This window comes from Bos taurus, chromosome 1 (assembly GCF_002263795.3).
Source record: "Bos taurus isolate L1 Dominette 01449 registration number 42190680 breed Hereford chromosome 1, ARS-UCD2.0, whole genome shotgun sequence".
In the NCBI taxonomy this organism is placed as follows: Eukaryota; Metazoa; Chordata; class Mammalia; order Artiodactyla; family Bovidae; genus Bos; species Bos taurus.
Window position 1 is genome coordinate 2,314,087 of NC_037328.1, and position 17,088 is coordinate 2,331,174.

The 17,088-nt window shown below is 41.7% G+C and overlaps 1 protein-coding gene across 1 annotated transcript in view; it reads right to left on the minus strand.

Annotated features, from left to right (window-relative positions):
- Positions 1–1,504: 1,504 nt before the first annotated feature.
- IFNAR2 (interferon alpha and beta receptor subunit 2) overlaps positions 1,505–17,088 on the minus strand; it is a gene marked incomplete at its 5' end in the record, with an annotated part of 34,490 nt that continues 18,906 nt past the window's right edge. Inside the window, 4 exon segments of the mRNA NM_174553.2 lie at positions 1,505–3,061; positions 7,519–7,649; positions 14,050–14,218; positions 15,616–15,770. Of these exon segments, the coding sequence (NP_776978.1) occupies positions 2,318–3,061; positions 7,519–7,649; positions 14,050–14,218; positions 15,616–15,770 (1,199 nt within the window). The 3' untranslated portion in view covers positions 1,505–2,317.

The following is a 17,088-nucleotide window of genomic DNA, read 5'->3' on the forward strand; positions in this document are numbered from 1 at the left end:
GCCGGGGTCGCACGTACGCGCGCCAGCCTGCCAACTCCGAGGCTGCTTCCGGGAACCGGGGGAGGGGCGGGGCGATAGAGGCCCCGCCCTGCAGGGCCCGCCCCCGTCTGGGCCCCGCCTCTCGCTCCCTGCTCCAGGGGCCGCTGTCAGCCGCTTGACTGTGGCAGAAAAGGAGGTGAAAGGGGACTTTTCCCCTGCGGGTGAGTGGAAAACACCGTTAGTAAAACAGGGTGCGAAACTGTACATGCAGTGTCCCCGATTACATTAAACGCATGCTTTGAAAGGAGCCCTCAAGTTAAATGAATACACTCCATATAGTAAAGAATGTGCCTGCAACGCAGGAGACCCGGGTTTGCTTCCTGGGTCAGAAAGATCCCCTTGGAGAAAGGCATGGCCATCCACCCACTCCAGTATTCTTGCCTTGAGAATTCCGTGGACAGAGGAGCCTGGGGGGCTGCAGTCCGTAGGGTCTCAAAAGAGTCGGATACGACTGATAGACTAACACAGAGCCAACCCAGAGTTGGTATCTGGGTGGTGGGATTAAGGGTGGTGATGTTTTTTTTTTTTTTTCTTCTTCTGTTTTTCCTGCTTTGTACTTTATTCAAAGAAGATGAGGAATGATCTTCAATATTTGGGAATACAGAGGTCTATCAGAAAATACAGCAATTCATTTTGAGCTAATTCTAATTCATCCTCTGTCTCTCTTTTTTTAAAATATATTTTTCCCTCCCTTCTTGCTGTTATATTAGTTTTTGTCCAGGTAAATGCTAACTCATATAGTGTTCAGTTCAGTTCAGTTCAGTCGCTCAATCGTGTCTGACTCTTTGTGACCCCATGAGCCGCAGTACACCAGGCCTCCCTGTCCATCACCAACTCCTGGAGTCCACCCAAACCCATGTCCATCGAGTCGATGATGCCATCCAACCATCTCATCCTCTGTCATCCCCTTCTCCTCCTGCCTTCAATCTTTCCCAGCATCAGGGTCTTTCCCAACGACTCAGGTTTTTCTTAACACTGTACCGTATTCCCCAAATTTTCTCCAGTGAACGGTTGCAGTCTCTATGATCGCCTCTCCCCCGCAAATAAACTGATTTTAAAGCATTCCATTAGCAAATCTAGCTTGAGAGGATCTTCTTTACTTTAACTCCCCTCTCCCCTCAGGGATAAGCGGCAACAGAGAACCAAGTCATTAACGTGACCAGAATCATTTCTCTCACAAGACTGCTGACAAAGGCTTAATTTCCTCCTTTTCAATGCGTTAGTAGCAGTGATGAGGTTGGAAAACCCAGAGCAGGGTAAGTACTAGGTGATGCAAGACACTGGCTGACTTCTGTCGCTAGAACATTCCACAGGAACAGGAGCTCAGGGAGGCAGAAGGTCCCTTTGGCTCCCAGAGGCCACGAAGTAGAGGGAGTTTTGTGTAACCCAGAGATGCCAGCAGAACTACACATCTGCTGCATATATCTCCTGTCTAATAAGAAACAAATGTGGAAACATTTCCAAGTTTATATTAAAAAGTATGTTTTATTTTTTACCAACCACTGTACAAAATTATATCTTAAAATATGACACAGACCCTGTCCCTCTCCCTTATGCAAATGTTTCTCTATTAGTCACCTGTCTGGCACCAGAGTTATTATGTGTGTGTGTGTCTGTCTTCCTCACTCAGATTGAGGAGGGCTGAGAGTTGAATTCTCAAGAGTGTAGGCGACACAATATTATCTAGGGGTGCCCCAGACTTGGTTGGGGCTTCCTTTTTTCCAATCCCAACCCAGAGCATGTGCTTCTGTTTCCTCGTGCGTGTCCTTGCTTTCTAACTGCCCACCCTCCCTTCTCTTTTTCTGTGGCTTTTCTGGTCTTTCCTCAAGCCTGTGGGGGAAAAAAAAAAAAACCACTGCTGACTGCTCCTGCTATGAACTCTGCTGAATGTCTTCCTTTTCTCTCCCTACTCCACACTGACCCGATTTAATAATTTCCCAGAAATCTTACAGGGCCCTGGAACATTGCCTGAAAACCACAGGGAACTTTGTTCTTTACTCTGGGAAACATGATGCAGAATCATTAGACATCCATGACAGGAAAGGGAACAGGCAGGGCATTTTCCCCATCAAGGCAAATTGCCTTGAACAGGTAAACAGTGCACTGAATAATAGCAGAATGCTCTGTTTCCCACCTCCCCTCCCCCCAGAGTGAGCATTTGCATAGATGATGTCACCAGTGTCCTACTCCTCCCCAGGGAGAACACTCGGAGGCCCCAAAGGAGCAAGTGCAGGTGCTGGGGGTGGGGGGTGATGTCCAGAGGCAGCGTGTGTCCAAGTTAATTAAATTTTTTTAGATTCACTTGTCTTACTATATACCCATCCCCCATGTCAACATCTGACTCGGAAGTGTCACTTTTATCAGAAGGAGCATCTTGGGGCCTCGGGCACTCCGTAGAGGGGTTGGTGAAGGGCAGCTGTGTCCCTTCTTCACTGGCCACCAAAACGCTTGATTCTGTCTCGTTGAGGTCCTCCAGCTCGACTGTCTCTTCTGGACAAGATGGGGACATTAGAGTGACTTCTGAGTCCTTGTCATCCTCAAGGGCTCTCACACACACAGAGTTCAAATTCACGTTGAAGACGATTCTGCCCTCAGACCCCTCCGTGGAGTCACTGTCCTCCTCGGAAGTGGGGTCCTGCCACAGAGTCCCTCTCGTCTGGTAGCCCCCACTTGTGCCTTCCGACTGCCAGGGGCCGGGCCCTGGTGCCATGGGGGTCTCGGCGTCCCCCTTGGGCTCAGGCAGATACGGCTCCTCAGCACTGGGCTCACTGCAGTCCTCCAAGCTGCAGTCCTCCAAGCTGGGTGAAGTGGTGGAAGTTGGACACAGCTTGCCCGTTAGTCCATGCTTGGTGTAACCACCTGAAATTAAGTGGGGAGCTGCCTCATTTTCGATGTCATTTTCATCGTCATAATTATAATTCCACACTTTCTTCTTCCTGTTGACGTGAATGACTTCCACGGTAGCCACTTTTTCCAACGGGGGCAGCTCGGCAAACACCCAGACTGACAGTTTATAAAAATTCTTTAAAGAAAAACAAAAAAAGAGAGAGAGAATGATCAGTCCTGAGTGTTTGTTCTCTATCTTTTTGACATCTTAAAACTTAATGGAGTTAACTAACTGCACAGAGATGGGAAAGGTGGCCATGAAGATGATGACAGCAACTACAACAATAGCGGACAGTTACACAGGGTTTACTGTTTGCGGAGTACTGCTTTTAGTAAACTACACGTTATAATTCATTTCATCCTCACGACTTCTCTATAAAGTAGGCTTACTAGTCTTGCTCCACTTTACAATGCAGAGAGGTTAAGAAACTTGCCCAAGTTGCAAGGAACACTCAGTGGTGGAGGCTGGGTTTCAAACTAGGAGGCTGCCTGCAGTAGAGACTGGCCCACTCCTTCCCACTGCTGTCCCCTTGCTGCTTCTTGCTTGTTAGGGGAATCTATCCGTCAGTAGTTTTGATAGATGGATAGATTTCAACTGGATAGATTTCACCTCCGGATTGCTGACATTCTTATGGGTGTCAGGAAACTGTGAGTAAGGAGAGATTCTAGGGAGCTGATCCCACTGGGGTCAGAGGTCCCTGGACTGGAGGACCTTAGAGATGCAGGTGACCCCTAAAGGGTCAGAGTTGAGAAGGAACAGAGAGACTGGAGGTTGCTCTAACCCAGCACCTTCAAGATACAACAGGTGAGGTGGGCTAAGGAGACTGGCTACAATGAGGTCATGGTGAGGAGGGTGGTCGCGAGATTCCCTTTGCAAACCGTGAATCATCATCAGCATCCTTCTCCTTTCCATTGTCTTGGTCAAGCTGCCCAATGTGACAAGCCTACTTTTCCCTGACTCTATTCAGATACAGCCTTAGGATGAATTGTTCTATTGGGTTGTTTCGTAATTTTTCTTATTTATTTATAGGGGCTGTTTGTATAACCTTGGGCTTCCCACGTGGCCCTAGTAGTAAAGAACCTGCCTGCCAGTGCCAGAGACAGAAGAGATGTGGATTCGATCCCTGGGTTGGGAAGATCCCCTGGAGTAGGAAATGGTAACCTGCTCCAGTATTCTTGCCAGGAAAATTCCATGGACAGAGGAGCCTGACAGGCTATAGTCCATGGGGCCACAAAGCGTTGAACACGACTGAGTGAGCACTTATAGAACCTAGATGTTAATTATTTGTTGATTGTTTATGCTGCATGGATTTTCTCCTAGTCTGTGGTTTAACGTTTTACTCTTGTTATGATGACATTTAATGGAAAGAAAATTTCCATCTTAATTTAAGAAGGTATATCAATTTTCTTTCTCCATGGTTTCTGCTGAATCTTCCTTATCTTTAAGTATGACTCCTATATGCCCTTCTAAAACTTTTAATAGTTTTGCTGTTCATATTACAGTCTTTAATATGCCTGAAACTGATGTTTGTGTATAGTGTGAGGTAGGAATCTGATTTCATTTTTCCCCACATGGGTAGCATTTACTGACCTCAATCCTTTCCCCACAGCAATTCCTACAAAACCCTAAGCCTAACCTTGTTTCCACATATGTGAGTCTGTCTCTGAGCTCCCCATTTGACTAGATCTTTGTTAATGCCTTTCAACAGGGTTTGATAATTTTCTCCACAATGGGCTTGTGACATCTTCTGTTAGATTTCTTCCTTAAATACTTTAACAAATATTTTTATTACTATTGTAATGACGTTTTAAAAACTGTATGATTTCACTTAAATTGCATGATTCCATTGAACTGTATGATTCTAAGGTCAAAACCAGGTAAGACTAATCTATGCTGTTAGAGTGTAGAGAGTGGTTATCCTGGGTGTGGGCAGTGACTGAGAGGTGGAAGAGAGACTTCTGGAAGGGGTTGGTCATGTTTTCTTTCTTGATCTGGATGTGACTTATGTGGGTTTGTTGAGTTCGTGAAAATTCAGTTTTTTGCTATGACTTGTGCACTCAATTTCTTGGATGTTGAAAAGCAACTTAATAGAAAAACATATTTATTTTTAAGTGACTGTTGCTAGGGTATAAAAAGCAGCGGTTTTATGTTGATTACTTTGTGTGTAACAAACTTATTAGTCTAAATAAGTGGCTAATGTGGCTCAACTTATTAGTCCTAATACCTCATCCCTAGATTCTGAATTTCTTACTTAGCCAGTCATATCATCTAATAATGATCATTGTCTCTGCCCCCATTTTTCAGACTTTAACCTCCATAAGGGCATCTTTTCTGTTTTTTTTATTCACCTCTAGATCCCCAGCACCCAGCACATGTGGATATACAGTAAATACACAACACATATTTGTTAAATGCAAAAGAGGAGGTGTAGGAGGAGGAAAAGAAGAGAAGGGGGAAGGCGGTGGGGGGAGAGGAGGAGGAAAGAAAAGACAGTTTAAAATTTTTAACTTCTGTTCTTGTTTAGACATACATACACAAACATACTAGACCTAGGGTGTTCTGTTTTACTGTTCCTAGAGTTTGTACTTAAACACAGAGCAACACTTTTTACTGGAGAAATAGCAGACAGACACAAGATAACTATACTTGCTTTCATTACTTGGAGATAACATAATAACTGGTATAAATATAATTGGCATATAATTTGGGTTCATTTTAAGGACAGGAAAAACCCAGGGAGACCTGGGAGAAGGGTTAGTAATGAGTTTAGGTAATTCAGGCAGAAAATTATCCAGGACATGATGGGTGTAGTGCTAGGGGTTTTTATATCTCAAGGCTGCATGAGAAACATCAGTTGGAGTGGGATTTATCTAAGAGCTCAAAGCCACAGCTATACATGGCCAACAGAAGAGTTGGAGTGGAGGCTGAGAGTAAGCCTGCAACTGAACAGTAACATAAAAAACTCAAAAAGATATACTGTTAAAGCTACAAAAGATTAAGTTATACTGATAGATTAAAAAAAAAAAAAAAGCCACGACAGGGATCACAGTATGGATAAAATCCAACACAGAGCCATTTACTTCTCGTAAGCCACAGCCAAATGCCACCTAGGTTCAAATACTAATTATAATGAAAAACTCCACAAGCACCCCTCCTCCCAAACAGTCCATCCCCCAACTCAACCTAAACAAACAAGAACAAGAAAAAGAAGAGAATAGCAGTCATAACAAAGAGTGAAATAATGCCAGTTGCAAAGACTTGGATGGACCTAGAGACTATCATATTAAGTGGAGAAAGACATATTAAGTCAGAGAGAAAGACAGATATCATACGCTATCACTTATTTGTGGAGTCGGAAAAAAAAATGATACAAATGAACTTAGAGAATCCTGATGGGCTACAGTCCGTGGGGTCACAAAGAGTCAGACATGACTGAGCGACTCACACTTTCACTTTACTTTTTCATTACTGTATAAAAGTAGGTAAACAATAAGGACTTATTGTATAGCACAGGGAGCTATATTCAATATCTTGTAATAAGCTATAATGGAAAAGAATCTGAAAAAGAAATTATATATATTCTTTTTCAAATTCTTATATATATATATATTATTAAACTGAATCAGTTTCTGAATGCTTGAACACAGCATTGCAAATAAACTATACTTCAATTAAAAACATTTAAAGAAACAAAAGAATAAAAAAAAAGGACTATACTTTTACCACCTGTAGAGAGAGATTTATTTGTGGCTATTTAAAAAATAGAAGGTGAATGAGTTCAAACATAGAATATCTTCTAATGTAGAAGGAACTATCTGAATATCTTCTAATGCAGAAGGAAAGTGACAGGACAGGGAAAATGAAAAATGATGGGCAAAGTGGTTGAATCAAAACATGTGAGGAGGTGTTAGAAATATGTAAGATCAGTACCTAGACTTGGTTGAGTGCCAAAGATTCTGAGCGGGAAGAATATGCCTCATGAAACACAGAGAAAACACAAGACCAAGTGGCTGGTTCCACTTACGAAGGACACACATAAGAGACCCCTGGGGGACCGTTATACTATGATAAATGAGTACAAGTAGAAAAAAAAGATTAATCAATGTAGGCAAAGCTTTGGAGAAAGCTGTACACCACGATGTTGACACTAGCATTATAAATCGGTTCTTTATATTTTCATATAAGATATATTCACTCTGTGTATATATTCCACATAAGTAATCCAAACTAAAATGACAACCTGTATTAAAATGTTCATTGTGTTACTCCTAATGGCCGAAGAAATGAAAGGAAAAGAAATAATGAAAAGGAAATCAATCCAAATGCCCGACAGCTGAGAAATGATTAAGGAAAAAGGAGACATTAATAACAATGGAACACTGTGACGATGGAAAATCATATGTGGACAAAGTATGAAAAGAAAGCAGAAAATGCAATATATAGGTTTATAGGAATGGTAAAGAACCCAGAGTGATACAACACCTTGATGTTTTGAGAAAATAGGGTTTCTTCTATGAAGATATTTAAGTATATAATAAAAATTCTTAAGTCAAAATGAAAAATAAAGGTAGAAATGAAAAAAAAATACATACCAAAACTTTGGGGAAATCATTTCTTAAGCATATATAGCCAATCCGTTTCAGTATCATTACAGTGCTTATGAAGACAGCAGTTATTAAAAACAGAGTAATTATTCCTCCTATTGTAGCAGATTCTGATGACTCTGTTGATGAAAAATTAAATGGCTTTATTTAAAAGTAAATCCACTGAACACTCACAGTTGGGAACAAATGTATATTAATCTGGTGGTGGAAGGGTTTATTATGGGGGCAAAAGTTGGAAAATCTACTGTTTAATATCAAAGAATGGAAAGTAATCCAAGTATACATTTTTAAAAAATGTTAAAATTCAGTTTCTAAAAGTAAAATTTCTTCCAGTTGATAATTATTCTTTATGACTGCATTGTCCAATAATGTGGTGGTTTAGCCACATGTGACCATTTAAATATAAATTATCCAAAAAAAAAAAAAAAAAAAAACGAAAAAACAAAAAACTGTTTCTGAGTCATACTAGCCAGGTCTCCAGAGGGAGTTGAAAAAGGGAGTTTGTCTGAAGATGACAATCGGGTCACTTGGAAGCTGGACTCTGGCCATGCCAGAACCCAGAACTGGGGTGTGGTAGATCTTGTTTTGTCCAGTTATGAGTTCTCCTTTAGCTTCTTGTCAAAATAACTTTTCGAAAATTTCAATTTTCTGAATGTAAACAGCTTTTTCCTGTAAGTCCAACTAGGCTGAGAAGAAATCAGTACTTATAGAATTAAGGCTGTCTTTAATATCCAGAAAATCTTTTATTAATATTAATCCTATAACCACAGCCTCAAGCAAAACAATACAGGAGAAAAACAACTAAAGATGGCTCATATCTTTCTAATGTCTTTTAAAAGGTTAAAGAATGGACAGAAAGAAACTCGGTGAAGATCTGAGCCCTTAGACGGCAGAAGACTCATGAACCCCTTTCATTCCCATCAAGAATGAATGGGCCATCATCAAGAAAATTTACAAATAATAAATGCTGCAGAGGGTGTGGAGAGAAGGGAACCATCCTACACTGCAGGTGAGAATGCAGACTGGTACAAACTTAAGGAGAACAGTATGGAGGTTCCTTACAAAACTAAAAATAGAGCTACTATATGATCCAACAGTCCCACTCCTGGGCATGTACACAGAGATATATGCACCAGTGTTCACTTCAGCACTATTTACAATCACCAGGACATGGTGCAACCTAAATGTCCATCCACCGAGGAATGGATAAAGAAGACTGTGGTACATATATACAATGGAATATTACCAAGCCATAAAAAAGGATGAAATAATGTCATTTGTAGCAACACAGATGGATCTAGAGATTGTCATACTGAGTGAAGTAAGTCATATAGAAAAAGACAAATATATGATATCGCTTATATGTGGAATCTAAAAAAATAGTGCAAATAAAACTTATTCACAGAACAGAATAGATTCACAGATGTAAAAAACAAACTTATGGTTACCAAGGGGGAAGTGGGAGAGGGATAAACTGGGATCGACATATACACATTACTATATATAACGTAGCTAACTAATAAAGACCTACTATAACGCACAGGGAACTCTTCTCAATACTCTGTAGTGACCTATACGGGGAACGAATCTGAAAAAGAGTGTATATATACATATGTATAATCAATTCACTTTGCTGTATACTTGAAACTAGAGTAATATTACAAATCAACTATATTCCAATAAAAATTAAAAAAAAAGAATGAAGATGTGTCATATCAATGGCAGCTATAGAATCAGATCTAGTCATAAAGGCACACCTTTATAATACAAAATCCTTACATGTATAGAGCTTACATTCCTGAAGAGGATTCTGTGAACCTACGCGGTTTCTTTGGAGGAGCAATATGATGTCATGGGATCTTGACCCGTGGGTCCCACCCCTCTGAGTCCCTTGAACTAGAATTTCTATTTTGGCTCTGCTTCCAGGGAATGTAAACATGACACCACCCTATTTAAAAGAGACCTGGGGCTTCCCTGGTGGTCCAGTGGTAAAGAATCTGCCTTGCCATGCAGGGGATGTAGACTCAGTCCCTGGTCTGGGAAGATTCTACATGCCATGGGGCAACCATGCACTGCAACTAAGACTCAATGCAGTCAAATTTTATATACATATATTCAAGTTAAAGAGACCTACCAGATGTTCAAGCTGGTTTTAGAAAAGGCAGAGGAACCAGAGATCAAATTGCCAACATCTGACGGATCATCAAAAAAGCAAGAGAGTTCCAGAAAAACATCTATTTCTGCTTTATTGACTATGCCAAAGCCTTTGACTGTGTGGGTCACAATAAACTGTGGAAAATTATGAAAGAGATGGGAATACCAGACCACCTGATCTACCTCTTGAGAAATCTGTATGCAGGTCAAGAAGCAGCAGTTAGAACTGGACATGGGCTAATCTAACTGGTTAGAACCAGTTAGGACTGGTTCCAAATAGGAAAAGAAGTATGTCAAGGCTGTATATTGTCACCCTGCTTATTTAACTTAATAAGGCTATGGTTTTTCCAGTGGTCATGTATGGATGTGAGAGTTGGGCTGTGAAGAAAGCTGAGTGCCGAAGAATTGATGCTTTTGAACTGTGGTGTTGGAGAAGACTCTTGAGAGTCCCTTGGACTGCAAGGAGATCCAACCAGTCCATCCTAAAGGAGATCAGTCCTGGGTGTTCATTGGAAGGACTGATGCTAAAGCTGAAACTCCAGTACTCTGGCTACCTGATGCGAAGAGTTGACTCATTGGAAAAGACCCTGATGCTGGGAGGGATTGGGGGCAGGAGGAGAAGGGGACGACATCACCGACTCGATGGACATAGGTTTGGGTGAACTCCGGGAGTTGGTGATGGACAGGGAGGCCTGGTGTGCTGCGATTCATGGGGTTGCAAAGAGTCGGACACGACTGAGTGACTGAACTGACTGACTGAACTGACCATCCTTTACCAGACATTACCCCTCCCCTGCCCTTTCTGCTTAATTTTTCTCCAGAGTATTATAGTATTATACTTAACCATCCCTTAACACAATACATATTTTATTTTTTTGAATCTTGTTCTTTTGTCTCCCAATGTAAACTCTATAAACTAAGGAATTTTTATCTGTTTTATTCACTGCTGTATCCCCAGTATCTAGAAGAGTATCTGGCCCATAGTGGGCCCCAATAAACATTTGTCAAATGGATGAGGACACCTTTCCCTGGGGAACTTACTGAAAAAAAGTCAGCTGATTAGTTTAAGATTTGACAAGAGGGAGGCATTTCTCCATTTCTCTGGAATAAATCCCCGTTTATCAATACTGCTTTAAGATATCAGTGTTTTACCACTGATATCCCAGTAACTTAACTCTGGTTCTAGCTCACCCTTTAAGAATCCCCCACCATCCAAACCTACCTGGTCCCTGGGTTTAGCTGGTTGAGGGTGGCTCACATGGCCAGTTTACACAGTGAGAGGGGTCACATGATCTGAACCTACTTGGTTCCTGAAGTTTCAGACAAGAATTGTGGCATGAAATATTTGGATAGCGAGGCATACCTGTACCTTAACTGTCTCATGTAATGATAAAAGAACAGACGCTGAAGTATACAAAGTGATGTGTTCCTACCACGGAAGCATGAAGCGATGGGCCAGCATGTTGCCATATGACCATTCTTAGCAGGTGAAACAGGGAAGAGTCAGGGGAGACACTGAGTCACCACAGAGCAAGGACATCACCTTCCAGTGCCTTTGGTCAGGCAGTGGCACCCCACTCCAGTCCTCTTGCCTGGAAAATCCCATGGATGGAGGAGCCTGGTAGGCTGCAGTCCATGGGGTCGCTAAGAGTCAGGCACGACTGAGCGACTTCACTTTCATTTTTCACATTCATGCCTTGGAGAAGGAAATGGCAACCCACTCCAGTGTTCTTGCCTGGAGAATCCCAGGGATGGCAGAGCCTGGTGGGCTGCCGTCTATGGGGTCATACAGGGTCAGACACGACTGAAGCGACTTAGCAGCAGCAGCAGGAGCAGGTTCACCTAAGGGCAGACTGAGTTTCAGCCAACCACGGTCCGTCATGTCCTATTTCTAATCTGAGTTTTTATTGCTGTGACACTCTGATTTATAATAAGAAGTACATATTTGGTCTTTGTCCTCAAGTCTGAAACCCTTAGAAATTCCTAAAAAGAGCAAAGAAAGTGAAAGGAGCTTTTTTTGTTATTCAGAACAAGCCCCTCTGAACTTCACTTGGTTTATGTGAAACCCAAAATGAATGAACATAATTTGTGTCCTAACACCAATTCTCAACATCAACTAGGTGTCCAGAGATTCGACTCGTTTCTGATAGTACCAGGAGTTAGTGCAGAACCCACAGGGCTATCTATGGGCTTTGATGATTTGCTAGAATGGCTCACAGAACTCATGAAAACAGTTTACTCCCTAGATTCCTGGTATATTATAAAAGATTATAACTCAGGAACAGGCAGAAGGAAGAGATACACAGGGCCAGGTATGCGGGATGGAGCTTGGACTTCTGTGCCGTCTCTGGGCACGCCATCCTCCCAGCATCTCAGTATGTTCACCAACTTGGGAGTTCTCCAAACCCCATCATTTATGGTTTTTAAGAAGGACTCGTTATATAGACATGACCAATTAAATTCTTGGCCACTGGTGGTCACTTCAACCTCTAGCCCTTCTCTCCTCCCCAGAAGTCAAGGGGTGGGGCTGATAGTTCCAACCCTCTACATCACAGGGTTGGTTGCCAGGGGAACTTTCCAAATGTCAACGGATATGAACATCTACTGCTCATTATTTTCTCAGGAAGCCTATTGTTTTGCCCTGTGTATCTCTTCCTTCTGCCTGTTCCTGAGTTATAATCTTTTATAATATACCAGGAATTGGTGTTAGGACGCAAATTATGTTCATTCATTTTGGGTTTACGTTTTTATAAGAGCCATAGGCATGAAGAGACTATATGCAGTTTTAGGTTTGTTCAGTTGCTAAGTCATGTCCAACTCTTTGCGACCTCATGAACTATGGCACGCCAGACTTCCCTGTCCTTCACTCACTGTCTCCCAGAGTCTGCTCAAACTCATGTCCAATAGTTGGATGCCATCCAACCATCTCATCCTCTATTGTCCCCTTCTCTTTCCCTCAATCTTTCCCAGCATCAAGGTCTTTTCCAATGAGTTGGCTCTTCAAATCAGGTGGCCAAAGGATAGGAGCTTCCGTTTCAGCACCAGTCCTTCCAATGAATATTCAGGGTTGATTTCCTTTAGGATTGACTGGTTTGACCCCCTTGCTGTCCAAGGGACTCTCAAGAGTCTTCTCCAGCACCATAATTTGAAAGCATCAATTCTTCAGCATTCAGTCTTCTTAGTGGTCCAACTGTCATATCCGTACATGACTACTGGAGAAACCACAGCTTTGACTATACAGACCTCTGTCAGCTGCTAGGTTGGTCATAGCTTTTCTTTCAAGGAGCAAGCATCTTTTAATTTCATGGCTGCAGTCACCATCCACAGTGATTTTGGAGCCCAAGAAAGTAAAGTCTGTCACTGTTTCCACTGTTTCCCCACCTATTTACCATAAAGTGATGGGACTGGATGCCACGATCTTAGTTTTTTTAATGTTGAGTTAAATATGGGCAAAGTTTTACCCATATATAACGGACATTACATTTAAGTTAAAGCTGTGAAATAGTTTTTCCTTTAAAATTGATCTGTGTATCATTTGATTCTGAGTAACACTGGTGAATCAACTCACACTGCCTGGAGTTATAGCAAACACCAGGCAACTTGACATGTCAGCTGCTCATTAGTGGAGCTCACTTCATCCGCAAAGAAGCCATCACACTTACAGTCACTCCCTTCTAAATCTCATCTTATTTTGACTCTGGTAAATCAGAGCACTAAAGAAACTCTCACTGGGATTGGGAAATTCAGAAAGGCTTCTTTGGGGGAGATTTTCATAGATTTTCACTCTGGGCAAAACAATTGGCTTCCTGAGAAAATAATGAGCAGTGGATGTTCCTAAGGCTGACTGTCCTTCCTGCAAATTCCTCCATTCGAAGGAAGGTTCGGGGAGGAGGTTGTATGCTGTTTTGACGCGTTGGCCACAGAAGGGCTTTCAGCCTTCATCCGTGACCAGCTCATCCACACTGGCAAGTTCCATTTTCATCCATGAGTTACAGCCAACCTTCTGGAGAGCCAGGCCATGTCTGTGGACCTCACTGCGACTGTCGTCCTACCCTTTGGCACCTCTGCAGGCAGTTGCTTCAGGAACCAAGCCTCCTCCAACACTTGACTTGAATAACGGCCAAACCAAGGCCACACAGAACTGAACCCGATCCTGCCCCAGAAATAAATCATTTCCACTTTAGCCTCCTGAAGTGGAAGTTACCTGACTGTCCCCATGGGATGGCAACATAAAAGCAGCTCTACCACATGGTAGAGTCTGACCAACAGAAGACATCTCTGTGATGTGCCTTGTCGGATGAAATATCATTAGTGCTTTGCGATTTTCAGATTAAGCAAACCATGAATTTTCAAAAACTGTCATACCTGATTCTCGTCTGGGTCGAAAGAGGGTACATTTTAAGGGAGATCTGTTTATTTTTCTTGGATCTTTAGGCTCAAAATAAACGGATATACAGTAGTTTGTGTTTGGAATTAACTTGTCGATGACATAATTGAAATTTTTGGTGATGTTTCCAGTTATTTGGGGTTGATGCTGTAAAAATGTGCAAAAGAGAAAAAAACATCAGTAAGACATTAAGTGAGAATTTCGTTTAGAGGCAAGCCCTAAGAGAGTCTTTGAGAATTGGTCTTCAAATCTTAAAAACACAGATAGAAATATCATAGGCTTGGCAAGAAAAAGTTATTTATAAGTTACTCAGGCAAATGATTTATTCAAAATTACATGCACATGTATAAACACACACATCTTTAACCATGAAATCTAGTCTAGCAACTTCCTTTGACAAATGAGGAGAAAAAGACCCAATGAGGAATAAAGGTCTCCAGGATGTCATTTTTGTAAGGTGATGTTACTCAAGATCACCTTGCAAAAATCAGAAAATAAGATTATCCTACTTCATTAATGATATGAATCTACACTTCAGAAACTGCTTTCATATATATTAATTCATCTGATGATCAAAAGAGTCTGAAAAGTAGGCATTATTCCCGTTCTCCAGATGAGGAAACTGTAGCTCAGAGTGGTTTAGTAACCTCCTCAACGCCACACAGTTCTGTGGCAGAACTGAAGCTGAGGTCTAATTTCCCTGTCCTTTCCCTAAAAACACCTTGCCTCTTCTTCCCTGGCTACTTCTGTTCCATTTTGGAATTAAAGAGATGATCTGAAGAGGTTCTTTCATGAAAAATAACTTTTGTAGAATGGTTTATAGTCTTTAAAGTACATTCTTACCAAAGGTTTAATAAATGAAGCTTTCCACCAGCTCAAATACAGCATTCTATAATATTTTTCTGCAAGTTTCTATTTGGAAGGAAGAGGAATTTTTTTTTCTCACCCCACCCCGCAATAAACTTAAAGGTCATGCATGGCGGGACGGAGCAGAAGTGCCCTGGTGGGAGTGCTCTGGCCTGGAAGGGAAACCACCAAAGCGTAGCTGGGCACCAGAACTCTGGGTCCCACACATGGGATGATCTTTGTGGTCATCATGTGATCTGCAGTCTGCAACGCTTGCTTCCTGTTTCACTGGAAGCTCCTTCCCCCTTGGTGGCCGTGGACTCTGCCTCCCCCACTATGACTCAGATGGGTAGTTCCTGCTCAGAGCCAAGGTCAACCCCTGCCCAAGGTCATGACAGTCTGCCCACTCATCTCCAGAACATCACTCCCCTCCCCCACTCCCCTTACCACCTGGGACATTCCCTCCGCATAGGGACTTGCTGTCATTTCTTCCATCTAAAAAGTCCCTCCATAGACCCCACTTCCCCTTCCAGCTATCATAGCATCTCCCTACTCCCCTTTATAGAAAACCCTGGAGACGTCTTTCCTGAACTCAAAAGCAATGAAGCCCAGACCCTTCGGTTTTGATTGTCCAAATCATCACAGGTGTCTTTTAGCAATGTATTCATTGCCAAGTCAGAACTGTTTTGACCACTTACCCTCTTAACACTGTTCCCTGCATGCTCTTCAATAAATGCTAAGTAAAACTGTAATTCTTCACTTAGTATCCCGGGACTGTCGAATTGAAATTTCACATTCACACTGATGTGGTTTGTAAAACCAACAATCTCAAACTCTGGTGGGTCCAAAGGCTCTGTTTAGAAAATGAAATAAACCCCAAGGTTAATCAATAAATAGCATAACCGTAATGATAACCATTGTCCTGATACAACCATACCTCTTTACAGCTTTCTTTTTGATTTCCTGTGGCCCTCGAGGCATGGGTTATATATATGCATATTTTATTTGGTGAAAAACTGAGAACAGTAAAAGTGAAGTGATTTGTTTACTATTACCACAAGAAATGGAGGACAGATTTTGGGGTGAAAGTATTTCACAATTTTCAGGTTGTATTCGAAACATAAGAGTGAAAAATGACTTCTCATCTAATAATAATATAATAACAATACATAACCATTGCAGAAATATCAGAAAATACAGACAGGCAATTGTCTTTGAATGCGGTTAATCCTCTTTTGTGTATGCAGTATGTGGATAAATACACGCACACATATAAAACTGAACTAGTGTACACATGTACCGAAACTAAAATTAAATCATACTGTTTTACATGGTGTATATTTTCACTTATTTCATAAACATATTAAATGCATGTTTGCCTATGAGCTGGCAAACTAGGGCCTGTGGGTTAGATTTTGCACAGCCTGAAAGTTGAGAATGGTTTTTATTTTTGAAAGGGTTGTGAATGAATTAAGGCTATGTGACAGAGACCATATATGGCTCAAAAAGGGTGAAGTTTTTTTCTCAGTCTTCAAAAGATTGATTCACTCTTTTAAACAGTTAGATTGGCTCTAATTTTTCTGAATGGAATCTGCATATCAGTGAGTATTAACAGAGCTCAGTCTTTGCATTTGGCTGTAATCATTTCTTTAGGACAAATTCTTGGAGGAATTTGGGATTAGAGCAAGCCCAGGTTAAGGTTTTCAACACATACTGCCAAATACCTTCGGAAAGACTGTGTCAAGCTATATTCTCTGCATTTCTTCTAAGTCTGGGTATTTACTTACTTTTTATATTTACCATTTGAGTCTTGAAAAAAGATATCTCATAACTGTGTTAATATACATTCTTCAATGGTCTGAGTAGTCTGAGTACCATGTTCTATAAGTTGGGCTTTTCTTTCTTTTCTACGAGGACATGTACACAAACACGCAGTCCCACAATTCCGAGAATCTCTAAGTATCCAAGTTTGCTCCATGGGATTCAGCTATCATCACTTTGGAAGCACAGATGAGTGTGCGTGCACACCCACACAGCCTTTAACATGGCTCCTTTTGCTGCTGAGTCACTCAGGCACGTCTGACTCTTTGGAACCCCATGGACTGTAGCCCACCAGGCTCCTCTGCCCATGGGATTCTCCAGGCAAGAATACGGGAGTGGGCTGCCATTTC